The sequence below is a fragment of the Saimiri boliviensis genome, chromosome 1 (genome assembly GCF_048565385.1).
Source record: "Saimiri boliviensis isolate mSaiBol1 chromosome 1, mSaiBol1.pri, whole genome shotgun sequence".
NCBI lineage: Eukaryota > Metazoa > Chordata > Mammalia > Primates > Cebidae > Saimiri > Saimiri boliviensis.
In genome coordinates, this window is record NC_133449.1 from 234,074,562 (window position 1) to 234,088,521 (window position 13,960).

General features: G+C 34.6%; 1 protein-coding gene across 1 annotated transcript in view; it reads left to right on the plus strand.

Annotated features, from left to right (window-relative positions):
• The window catches only part of ANKRD31 (ankyrin repeat domain 31), a 188,008-nt gene that overhangs the window by 128,374 nt on the left and 45,674 nt on the right, over window positions 1-13,960 (plus strand). Inside the window, exons 18-21 of the mRNA XM_074384703.1 lie at window positions 4,610-4,772; window positions 6,323-6,438; window positions 8,444-8,531; window positions 13,531-13,627. Coding sequence (XP_074240804.1) covers window positions 4,610-4,772; window positions 6,323-6,438; window positions 8,444-8,531; window positions 13,531-13,627 — 464 coding nt within the window. The remainder of the gene's footprint in view (window positions 1-4,609; window positions 4,773-6,322; window positions 6,439-8,443; window positions 8,532-13,530; window positions 13,628-13,960) is intronic.

Here is a 13,960-nt window from a genome sequence, read left to right on the forward strand (position 1 = left end):
CATCTCCCACCAGTTAGAATGGCGATCATTAAAAAATCTGGAAACAACAGATGCTGGAGAGAATGTGGAGAAATAGGAACACTTTTACACTGTTGGTGGGAATGTAAATTAATTCAACCATTGTGGAAGACAGTGTGGCGATTCCTCAAGGACCTAAAAATAGAAATCCCATTTGACCCAGCAATCCCATTACTGGGTATATATCCAAAGGATTATAAATCATTCTACTATAAGGACATGTGCACACGAATGTTCATTGCAGCACTGTTTACAATAGCAAAGACCTGGAACCAACCCAAATGCCCAACCATGATAGACTGGATAGGGAAAATGTGGTACATATACACCATGGAATATTACGCAGCCATCAAAAACGATGAGTTCACATCCTTTGTAGGGACATGGATGAACCTGGAAACCATCATTCTCAGCAAACTGACACAAGAGCAGAAAATCAAACACCGTATATTCTCACTCATAGGTGGGTGTTGAACAATGAGAACACATGGACACAGGGTGGGGAACACTACACATTGGGGTCCGTTGGGGGGAAATGGAGGAGGGACAGGGGGGTGGGGAGGTGGGAAGAGATAACATGGGCAGAAATGACAGATACAGGTGAGGGGATGGAAGACAGCAAACCACACTGCCATGTGTGTACCTATGCAACAATCTTGCATGTTCATCACATGTACCCCAAAACCTAAAATGCAATAAAAAAAGAAAAACAAACAAACAAACAAAAAAAATAACTGAGTTTTCAATTCACTAATCTTTTTGTTTAATTTGGTCTTCATATCATTTCATTTTACTCTGATCTTTGTTATTTATTTTCTTCTGCTAGCTTTGGGGTTTTTTTTTTTTCTTGTTTTTCTAGTTCCTGGAAGTACAATGTTAGGGTGTTAATTTGTAATCTTTCTATTTGTTGTTGTTGTTGTTGTTGTTGTTTTGATGCAGGCATTTGATGCTGTAAACCTCCCTTTTAGAACTGCTTTGGCTGTATCCCAGAGGTTTTTGTATATTCTGTCTATTTTCATTTGTTTCAATTTTTAAAAAATTCTTTCTTAATTGTGTCATTGACCCAAAGATTATTCACTAGTGTGTTAATTTCTTGTAATTGTATAGTTCTGAGAATTCCTCTTGATGTTGATTTCTAGTTTTATTCCATTGTGTTCTGAGAAAATACTTGATGTGATTTCAATTTTTTTCAAATTTTTGAGACTAGTTTTGTGACCTAACATATGGTCTATTTGGGAGAGTGTTTCATGTGCTAATGAGAAGAATGTATATTCTAAGATGTTGGATAGAATGTTCTATTAGTGTCTGCTAGGTCCATTTGGTTTATCTAAAGTCCAATTTAACTCCTGTGTTTCTTTCTTGATTTTCTCTCTCAGTGATCTGTCTAGTGCTGTGACTGGGGTGTTCAAGTCTCCCAATATTATTATATTGCTGTCTATATCTTTCTTTACTTTTAGTAACATTTGTTTTATGAATCTGGGTGCTCCAGTGTTGAATACATATGTATTTAATATTGTTATATCATTTCGTTGAATTGATATCATTCTTTATCATTAGGTAATGACCTTTGTCTTTTTTTTTTTTTTTTTTTTTTTACTGTTTTTGATTCAAAGTTGGTTTAATTTGTTATAAGTATAGCTACTTCTACTTGCTTTTGGTTTTCATTTGCACGGAATATCATTTTCCACTCCTTTATCTTTTTTTTTGGTCTTTTGAGATGGGGTCTTGCACTGTCATTCAGGCTGGAGTGCAGTGGCATGATCTCGGCTCACTGTAACCTCCACCTCCCAGGTTCAGACAATTCTCCTGCCTCACCCTCCTGAGTAGCTGGGATTACAGGTGCACACCACCATACCTGGCTAATGTTTGTATTTTTAGTAGAGATGGGCTTTCACCATGTTGGTCAGGCTGGTCTTGAACTCCTAACCTCATGATCCTCCTGCCTCAGCCTCCCAACGTGCTGGGATTACAGGTATGAACCACCACACCCTTTATCTTTAGTCTATGTGTCTTTACCAGTAAGTTGAGTTTCTTGTATGCAGCATATAGTTGGTTCATTTTTAAAATCCATTCTGCCTATCTATATCTTTTAAGTGGAGTATTTAATTCACTTACATTTAAGGTTAATATTGATACATGTGATTTTCTTCCTGTCATGATGTTATTACTAGTTGTTTTATGGATTCTTTGTTGCTTCATTTTTTTTTCTTCTGTGTCTTTGTGATTTGGTTCAGTTTTGTTTTTCTTTATGCTATGCTACCTCTACACTTGTAGAACAACTAAGGTTATCCTTAATAATTTCTACTGGCCCATTTGCTCCTAAATTTCTTTGCCTCTTTATCCTTGGACATAAGCAGAAAGATTTTTTTTTAAATATGTTATCCACTGGCATATAGTATATCTCCATTTTAACAAAATCATGACCATCTTTTCCTAACTAGATTTTTTAGTGGTGAGTCACTTGCTTGCCTCTTGCAAGTGTGTTTTTTACTAATTTTACTAATTTTACAAGGTCTAGCCCTGTCACCCAGGCTGGTGTACAGTGGCACTATTTTGGCTCACTGAAGCCACGAACTCCTGGGCTCAAGTGATCCTCTAGCCTCAACCTCCCAAGTAGCTGGGACTAGAAGTGTGTACCACTATACCCAGATAATTTTTTAATTTTTTATAGAGAAGAGGTCTCACTATGTTGCACAGACTGGTCTCAAATTCCTGGGCTCAAGTAATTTTTTGCCTCAGCCTCCCAAAGTGCTGGGATTAAAGGCATGAACCACTGTTCTGGCTGAGTTATACCAGAATCTAATTAGTAACCATTCTTCATTTAGATCAATTATAGATTTATTTCTAATACACAATTTAAGAGTTACTCAGAGCAACCTTATTTATATTAGGAATTTTTTTCTCCCCAAAATATCACATACTCTTTGACCTTAGTTTCCTTTTATCTAAAATGATGGGGTTTCTAAGTTTCCCTCTATCTTTAATATTCAGTGAAGTTTGTCATTTAGTATACAAGTGGCCAACAAACATATGAAAAAAATGTTCAATACCTCTAATCCTCAGAGAAGTACAAATCAAAGCCACAATGAGATATCATCTCACACCAGTCAGAATGGCTGTTATTTAAAAGTCAAGAAATAAGAGATGCTGGTAAGGTTGTGGAGGAAAGAGAACACTTGTACACTATTGGTAGGAATGTAAATTAGTTCAACTACTGTGGAAAACAGTTTGGAGATTTCTCAGAGAACTTGGAACTACCATTCAACCTAGCAATTCCATTACTGGGTATATACCCAAAGGTAAATAAATTGTTCTACCAAAAAGACATGCATTTGTGTGCTAATTGAAGCACTATTCACAATAGCAAAGACATTAAATCAGCCAAGGTGCCCATCAGTGGTGAATTGGATAAATAAAATGTGGTACACATATATTATGGAATACTATGCAGCCATAAAGAAGAACAAAATCATGTCCTTTGTAGCAACATGAATGCAGCTGGAGACCATTATTTTGAGCAGATTAATGCAGGAACAGAAAATCAAATACCACATGTTCTCACTTATAAGTGGGAGCGAAACATTGGGTACATGTGATGTCATATCATAAAGATGGGAATAATAGATACTGAGACTACTAGACAGGGGAGAGAGGGAGGAGGGCAAGAGTTGAAAAACTCTCTGTTGAGTACTGTGCTTACTACATGGGTGATGGGATGATTCATACCCCATGCAATATATTCATGTAGTAAACCTGCACGTGTGTCATTTGAATCTAAAATAAAAGTTGAAATTTTTTTTTTAAAGTTTGTCATTTGGGGCACATATTTCCATGTGAAGAATATTAGAATGGGTTTTAGGCTTCTAGGCTAGTTTATAAAAGCTTCTGAACAAGTATTGTACATAAAATATAGTCCAACTAAAATGTTATTCAACTATGTCTAATAAAAATTTATAATATAGTTTATAATATAGCCCTGAAGCAACTCTTACCCCACTTTTCTACCCTATCCTCCAGCAGTTTGTGGAAGGACAGGAGTCTGTATTAGAGAGATAGATTAAATCCAAGTGTCAGAAATTCCACATTAACATGAAAGTGGCTTAATCTGCACAACATCTGGATCTCTGCTGCCCGGTATGGTAGCTACTAGCTACTTTTGCTATTAAAATTTAAATTAGTTAAATAAAATTAAAAATTTCTTCAGTCGCATTACCCACATTTCAGATGCTCAAAAGCCACATGTAACTATTGGTTACCTTATTGGACAGAGCAGATATAGAACATTTTATTATCATAGAAAATTTTGGGCAGTACTGATCTAGCACTGAACCTCCCTATGCCTTCTTCTTACTGCAATGAAGGCAGCATATTGTACTTTTATGTCATTGTGTTTAGTTCTCTTGTAAGGACGAATAAGTTCAAATTGGATTAGTTTGCAGTAGGCATATCAATTTTAATAAAAAATTTTCTTTACCTGAGTTTGAAAACTTTCTTTTGATAGCTTTTAATGTTTGGTAGTGGTGTTTTGTGATGAAAACAAATTATTCATCTTTGGTATCTGTAGAGATAACTTTGAAAAAATGCTTTGTAGGCAGCTAAGATTCTACTACAGAATGGAGCAAACCCTAATCAAAAAGATAAAAAGAGGAAGAGTGCTTTGGATGAAGCAGATGATGAAACAATGAAAGAATTACTGAAATCTTATAGTGCTATTCAGACCAATAATAGAGATGAGAGTGATGGTATAGTCAATGGTATGTATGTCAATATTGCTGCTATTTTATATAGAGATATATCTCTGCTTAGGAAAATCTTCTGATTTGTTGTATAAATTGTTTCATAAGTGGGATAGATGTGTTCTACTTTCATTAAACTCTTAAAAAGTCATTATTTATTTTTAAAAATTAGCATTTTAAAATATGGTTTAATTTATAGATTATGTGATCCTATTAGATGTTGAAATGAAACCTATAGCATTCATCAAACAAACATAAATCTCCCTAACATTGGGTTTGAGATAGAGATATAATTGAAGCCATGCAGATCAGTTTATTTGTAGTAGGGCTGGAAAAAGGTGACATTATGATGAAGATTTTGTGACTAAGATTTCCTCACTTCAAAATTTGTAATGATTCATACATCAATTGGATTAATGCCAATTTTTAAAGAATCTAGTATTCTAGTATACTAATTTGTTAAAGGAAAAATACTTGTATATGTATAATATATATAACAGTAAAAAGAATATTTCAAGGAAATGTACAATCAGGCAAAATTTTATGAACCATTTTTAGCAATACTTTATATTTTATTAAGTATTAAGGTGAGGAAATTGTTCTTCCTTTTCCCTCATGCTCAAACCTTGACTCATAGAAGAAGATACTCAGGAATATATTTATATTCTTGCCATGAGAGAGAATGCTGGGGAAAGCAACTGTGTCACACACTTCTCCCCTAGCCTACCAACATGCTTACCAACTGTTGATTTTCAAAGAAGAATTACTGATATAATTGGTCAGGGTGAAGGATATTCGTTGTATTATATTTCACCAGTGGGCTAGATCATGGATAGGTCAAGGTCAAGAGTGATACAGATTTCATCATTTCATTGCCTGTTACCATATAGTAAGTCCATAGGGTCAACTCAAGGCCTTTCTTAGAGGCCCAGCCATTTCACTCTCCCTCTTCACAGCTATACCTGAAAGTTCCCATGATTTAGATTGCTCAGCTTATCAAGGAAGCCTTGCATTTGGAGTTGTTGATAAATCTATTATAAAGTGATAGATCTATTCTCAAATATCTTTTGTTTCTTGTTTCCTTGATCAGGTACCCGAGAAGGATGAAGAATATAGGGTACAATTATAATACAGAGAAAGGGAATCCAGAATAGGAGTAGGGTCCAAGAGAACTTTACAGAGGTAATTAGTCAAGTCTTAGTGCTTAAGAACATGGACTTTGGAGTCAGATGAGATCTGGTTTCAGTTCTAGCTATGAAATTGGGCAACTTCCTGAACCTCTCTCAGCATCACTTTCCTCTTCTGTAAAATAGACATAATAAACCACCTACTTTACAGGTTCATATGAAGATTAAATAAGATGATTTATGGAAAGTTTTTGGCACCCAGCATGTGACAAGTGCTCAGTAAATGTTAGCCATAAATAGTCAATGATGATGATCAGTGCTGTTTAAGATGTTATATTTGTAGAGTTGATGTATTCTTCCTATCCCCATCACATTAAAACTGAAAAAGGAAGCTATGTTTTTACACATTCTTATTATATTTTCTAATTTTACTTTTTAAAGAAAAAATTCCTGCTGTTCGGTCTAAAAGACATAAACAGTGTTTTTGTGATGATGGCAATCCTGTTGATTCACCTTCCCTCTCATACCAAGAAAGATCAAGAGAAAGCCTTTCTGCAGTGAGTAAAGTTAAAATTACTTCATTTTTTTATCTCAGAAAATGCCATTCTTTGAGCTAGCCAGTTAGTTATTGGCTAATGGCAGTACTGTCTATTTTAATGATATAAGGATTGAAATTTTTTATTATAAAAGATAAGACAGCTAACAGAATGGGCCCAGAAGTTATGCTGTGTGGTTAACTTTTAATTAATCTGCTTTGAATACAGAACTATAGAGTAGTTGCTGTCCTTTAAACCTAGTTTGAGTTCTTTGGCTACTTCTTGTCCGTAGACACTGCCACTGTCATAAATGTGTCTTCACTCGCTTTTATAAGTGTCTAGGAGATACAGGATGTAGAAAGATTCTGGAATCCAAACAGAGAAGAGGATTAAGCAGCCTGGTTTAGCTGTCCTCGATGCCATATGGTTTATAGAAATATAATTTGCTTTGAAACCCACCATGTGAAGGTAGCTTTTGAAAAAAGAACATAGCAGTTGCTTAATAAAATATACATTGATTGATGGATGTTCTTAGTTTGACAAAAACACAAAGCTTAAATAGACACAAAATCTTAACCAAGGTAGCATCCTCAATGAAACATTATTTTGGATAAGTCTTGGCCCATGGAGTCTAAGACTGAGTGCATCCACAATATGAGCAAAGCAGAAAGGTAAGTTGGCACCAAAAGATGTTTTCTTTATCCTTATCTGTGGATAGAGCTTAGCCTGGGCACAAGTTCTGGCCTTTTGTTTGCTTTTATAACCGTAAATCATTCACTGTATAAAGCGGTAAACCTTAGTGGGTTTTTTTTTTTTTTTTTTGCTCGTTTTTTATATTTGTATTTTATAGTTTCACTGTGATGCATTTAATAAATGACAGAAGAAAGACTGCTTTACCAAATAAGTAGATGATTTTGTTACATACTTTTTTAATATCTTTTATTGGCATCAAAGTAAAATTTCAGGGCAGCATACTTCAGAGGCTTAGAGGACCTACATGTTTTAGAAATGAATGTGTATTGAGGATATATTAAAGGATAGGTAATATGAGTCAATCCGTAAGTCATTGTTAATGGAGCAATAGCTATGATCCTACAAGGTCAAACCATATACAAATAGAAAAGGCATGCTCCTGCCTACAAGATCTCATTGTCTTGATGGGGAAATATAATATATAAGACATTATTATATTAGTGTTAAATTATGTAGCACTGAAATTCTTAGTTCTGAGAAAAGGGAAGCCAGCATGGATTAGATAGGTCAGAAATTTCCTGTATGAGATGGGTTTTATATGATAATATTCACTATTTAGGGAGTTCTTACTTTGTGCTGAAATTGTCCTTAGCATTTTAATGTGTTATACAATTCAGGCACAGAGAGGATAAGTAACTTGCTGGAGTCACCCAGATAGGAAGAGGTGAAGCCAGGATTTACACCCTGGATGTGTGGTTCCAGAGCCCACTCCACAATTCACTTTTATAGGAAAGAGAAGGATCAGAGCAGAGTGAATTGAAAGCATTCCAGGCAGGAAGATTAGTATAGACAAGGGCATGTAAGAGTGGTATTAAGTCCCCTTTGTGAGTTTTTGAAAGCATTGTGTTTTGTATTTCTAAGATTATGTATAAGATTTTAATTATATACATTGAGAATCATATGGCCTTAAAGTGAACTTGATATATATATGTGCTTTCAATATTATGTGCTGATTTGTTTACTTTTTCTCTTACACCTATAATTTCAACAGAAGTTAGTGAGAAATTATGATTTATTATATAATTGCTACTTTTACATTCTATTTTCCAGGAGATCTATATAATTGAAAATATATTTGTTTGCTTTTGTTCAAATCTGCAGCATTTATATAGTTAAGCTTATACAAAGTATGAGTGTATTTAGAGCATAAAGAGGAATGAGCATTTTTAGGAATACTTTCTTTAGTATTTTATTTACTCTGTGTTTGTCAACGGCATATCAGAGAGCATATCTACCCTTTCGTAATGAAGTTTCAAATATTTTTATCTGATAGCATCAGACCCTCAGTGCCATTCTACAAGATATAGAAGAAAAACAAGAAAATTTATTAGAGTTTGAAATAAGAAACCCTGAAGATGCAGGTAAATATAGACTCATACTCAAGTATATTTTCAGATATCCAAGGTCATCTTCTTCTTAAGGTTCATGTTTATTTCAAAGCTTACAATGGCGGAAAAAGTGGTCTATTTTTACGCAAGAGGATTTAAAGTGCTAGGAATTGTTAATATCATTAAAAGTAGACTTAAAAAGTAAGTCTAAAGTAGACTTTTAATGATAGTTAAAAGACTTATTTTAACATAATGCAAACTAGTAGTTTGTTGTCAGATAAAAATAATTCTAGATGCAAAGTGTTGCATGAGTAATTTGAGAGACATTCAGAACCATCATCAGAGATAAGCTACTACCAGTGATATGTTTAGATAATCCTATGACAGAAAATGTAAGATTGTGACGGGAAATGAGATTATGTTACCCTGTGGCTTGTCAGCTTCACCCAGCTATGGTAATCCTTAAAAGTAGATCAGAAATAGTGCAGCGGAAGGTGGTGTAGCAGTGACACAACATCCTCATGCTTTCAGAAGAGCACATATAACAGATGGATGTCTTACTGCAAAGATATCTTCCTGTTTTCAAAACACTAAAGATTCAAAATAGAAAATTAGACTCTGATCCCTGACCTAATAATCTTAATTTCTCAAACTTCAGTGAATATGTGCAAGCCCTTGATGACTCACATATATATTTTTAGAGTTATGATTTATGAAGTGGAAAGTAGTTCCTTATAAGTTCAGATGTAAATGTAAGTTAGTTAAAAGTAGTAGCTAAGGCTGGGTGCCATGGCTCAAGCCTGTAATCTTAGCACTTTGGGAGGCTGAGGCGGGCAGATTGCCTGAGCTCAGGAGTTTACCACCAGCCTGGGCAACATGGTGAAACCCCATGTCCACTAAAAAAAAATACAAAAAATTAGCCAGGCGTGGTGGCATGCACCTGTAGTCCCAGCTGCTCGGGAGGCTAAGGCAGGACAATTGCTTGAACCTGGGAGGTGGAGGTTGCAGTGAGCCGAAATTGTGCCACTGCACTCCACCCTGGGTGACAGAGCAAGACTCTGTCTCAAAAAAATAAAAAGTAGTAGCTAAAAGTAAAGTAACTCATCAACCTTTTGTATAGCAGGATATAACTGTTTATCTCTTGTCCTAACTCATGTTTGTATAGCCTTTAAAAAAAAAAAATCATCTCTTTTAAAATTCTACTTTTCATTCTGACCTAATGTGGTACATGTTATGTTTTGAGGAAACTAATATTAAATAATTCATACCTGCAACAAAAATATGCAGTTGGTATATTTATTTTATTTACTACTTGTAATGTCTTTTGCATCCAAGATGATTATTCCAAGTCTATAGTTTTTTCATTATGAAAGACATACAGATATACTTTGAGAAATAACAAAGAGAAAAATGCTCAAATTAGCTACTGTCCCGCCACAATATTTTGTTTTATTTCCAAGTCCCCCTCCCCACATTTTTTTTTTTTTTTTTGTCTAAGAACACAGTAATACAATTAGATCTCAATAAAACTGTTAAAAACATAGTTTGGATCATGCTAGATGTGGTATTTTTGCATTCTTTTTTTCCCATAGTCTTCATTCTTAGTGTTCGATAAATGTTCCAGTTTCCTAAATTTTTCCCTTTTTGTTGAACATTTGGATGATTTCGAAGTTTTTGCTGTTCTTCTACGATATGTAGCTTTTTCTGGACTTATTATCATCTTAGGAAAGATTAACAGAATTGTAACTATTGGATCAAATTATATAAGCATTTTAAAGTCTTGATTTACATTGATAAATTCTATTTTATATATATAGTGCTAATTTTCACTTTGGAAGTGAAAATACTGGTACTGCTAGCAGTGTACACGTTAGTGTCTTTGTATACACTGCTGGTAGCACCGGTTTCATTTTAAATAACCTTACTAGTTTAATAAGAAAAATATGCCTTATATTTTCATTTGTCATGTTGCTTTTTAGTGGTACTTTTTCATTAGTTTTATTCCCTATTTTAAGAACTGATTGTTTATATTCTTCGTTTATTCATCAAGTGGATCCTATTTATATAATGCAGTTATTTACCCCTTTTCCAGTAACTGCTGCAAATACTTTTTCAGCCACTTGTCTTTTTCTTTGTAATGTGTGTCAGTTTTTGTTTAAATATATACAATTTCAATTCTGTATAGTAAAAATTCATCAGCCTTTTTAAATTTTTTTTGAATGCCTCTAAAATTAGGAACTTCTTCCCACCAGTCCCAGATTTTAATTTTATTCTGTTATAACCAATACATTGAATAATCATGATGCCTTTATTTTTGTCTTACTACCCTTAAGGAAGGAGAGGTAAGGCAATGGGACCCTGGAGTTCTTGGTGGTAACTAATTACTGACTGGTTAGCGCTGCCATTCTCTGGCAAGTGTTTAAAACTCAGTCTCTGGAGAGCAGTTTTCTAAGACTCTTCTGAAATTTCTCTATGGCCTATCATGCTGGAACTCCTATGATGTGGCCAGTACACATTGCCCTTTCCCTGTGCTGTCTCATTCTTTTCTCAGCTTCGATTTTTTTCTGATGGACCATTCTACGCAGACTCTCACTCTCAGATGGAAGCCCTCATAGTCAGGGTCACAGGGCAGGTCTCACACCAAGTCCTCAGGACTTTTGCACCTCAGGCCCACTGTTTAAAGGGAAGACAATTACTTCCCAGCTCAGCAGCAACTTGCTTTTGGCCTCATTCTTCAAGGTCTCTAGGTGTTCAAGAAGGAAGGCAAATGCCAATTCATTGTCACCTCAGCTGAAAGTTTAGTTAAGTTCTTTAAATAACCTATGAGGAACAGCCCCCATTAGGCTTGAGGTAAAGGAGAGAAGTCCCATTACGCCTTATTCTTGCTGCTGAGTATGCAGATTCCCACTCAGGTAAGCAACTGCTCTCTAAAGAAATCTCTTTTCAAACTCACCCTCCTCCACATCTGACACTTGTTATAGCTTTGAACTGGCTGAGGGATCTGAGTAATGAGTCCCATTTTGTACATTTCTTTGAAAATTTTTCTTATAGAGGCCTTGCATTCACTTTGCTATCAGATATCAACTGAACTGCTTCAACTGAACTGAGGCAGAAAATTGCCATTGTTAACATTTTATATATTTTTCCCTAAGTATTTTAATGTATAATTCATTTGAATTTTTTTTTTTGTTTGTAAGATAAATATGTTCCCCATCCCGTATTACTATCCCATTTACTTATCCCTATTTGTGGAATAATTTCTCTCATCCTCACTGTTTTGGTAATGTCTAATCAAGTATTAAAATCTTACACATATTAGGATAATTGTAGATTCTTTTTTTTTTTTTGAGACGGAGTTTCACTCTTGTTACCCAGGCTGGAGTGCAATGGCGCGATCTCGGCTCACTGCAACCTCCGCCTCCTGGGTTCAGGCAATTCTCCTGCCTCAACCTCCTAAGTAGCTGGGATTACAGGCACACGCCACCATGCCCAGCTAACTTTTTGTATTTTTAGTAGAGACGGGGTTTCACCATGTTGACCAGGATGGTCTCGATCTCTTGACCTCGTGATCCACCTGCCTCGGCCTCCCAAAGTGCTGGGATTACAGGCTTGAGCCACTGCGCCCGGCCTAATTGTAAATTCTTATTAATATATCATTGATTAATATCACCTTTGATAAAGAAGTGTGTGATACCAAATTATATATAAAATATATTTCTGTTGTCTCTTAGAGAAATATACAAAATATTTTAAGTTACTGTGCCGTGTTATTTTTACCTGTGTTTTAAAATTCAGTTGGAAAAGCTGGTATGACAGGCCATATAGACTTTTAATAAACAGTGTCAAATCTGCTGAACAAAGTTATATCTAAATTCTTATTGATTATACACGTTTTCTCCCTTTGTTAGCATATACATCATATTGTGAAACTAGTCCTTAGCCACAGCATTACGGCAATAGAAACTACTCTGGGGACACTGACTCAATACTTATCCAGTGATTTGATTTGCCAAGAGAATTTCTGAAACAAATTCTACTTCTGAACCTTATGTCATTTTCTACCACAGATTTTCTCAAGTTACTTCATCAAGGAAAATGTGCATTGGTCCAAGAAATTAGGAAAACCTTTAAGAAACAAAGCCAAAAGTGAAAGGAATAACAAGTAGCTTAAAAGAATTCAAATATATGCATTTAACCCTTCCAGTTTCCTACTTGGGAATCTGGATTTGTACTTAACCCACATTTATGTATAAATCATGTGGATTTGTGATGGGGGAAAGGTCATTATGCTTTTACTTGGAAAGCAAAAGAAGAAAGTCAGGAAACTTTAAGTAATTATTATAATGGTGGTTTGTAAGATCTACAGGTGACCTTAGTTTTCATATAGTACAATAGAAGTATTGTTGTAAGTGCAAAGAACAAGAACTGATAGGATGATTCTATTTTTTAAGTATATATAATGTATAATTATATGTGGTATAATTATTTTAAATAAATATATAACATACATTTTTCACACACACATACACACACACCCTAAAGTATTAACAGTTAATCTCCTTTGTGGAATACATTAGAGGAAAGGCAGTGAGGTAAGTAGAGACACTCTTACATCTTTGTAAATATTTATATGGTTTGAAAAAATTTTACAATGTTAATGTATTCCTTTTATATTAAAAAAAATAATTTTAACAGACAAAATATCTTCCTTTACTACCTTCATTTCACAGGTAAGAAAGCTGACCATAGAAGTTACATGACTTAATCTAGGCTCACAAAACTTAGTGGGACAGCAGGATTAGAACTCAGGCTGGCCTGCTCTTTTACAGCATTATTACTTATACACTTCAAGGCATTTCCATAGATTAACATTGTTAAATAAGCCTTAATGGAGATATCTGGGCCATTAATATTGGGGAAGAGGGTACAGCATAATGGCTTTTTGAAATTAACAGTAGGGCTTATTTCTGTATGACCAAATCTGACATTCACTGTCCCTTAGTTAGCTAACTTTTTATTGTCATGTTTCTAGAGCAATACATTGAAAAGATGTTAAAGATAAAAGAGATTATGAATAATGTGCTTGCCAAGCAGAAAGCAGAAAGGGATGATCTGGCTAAAAAATACAGGTGAGTAGAAAAAAAAAAAAAAAAAGAGTGCTTTTGAGTTTCTAGAATTTATCCATTTTAACTGCAGTAGTTGTCTAGAAATTCTTAAGAATACAAACATTGCTTAGGACCAAAAAATGACTTTATGAGGCTAATTATGAAGTATAATGAAAATTATACTTCCCAGAAGGGTATTTTTCTACATTATTACTTGAAATTGTCAGAAAAGAACATTTCAATGTCTGAAGTTGTCTACAATGGAGAATTTTTTGAAAGCCTTTCTGGTTATGAATCTCACAGATAAATTTCTTTCCTTAGCACACTCAAATTTTCTACATTAAAAAATGTTTCTTT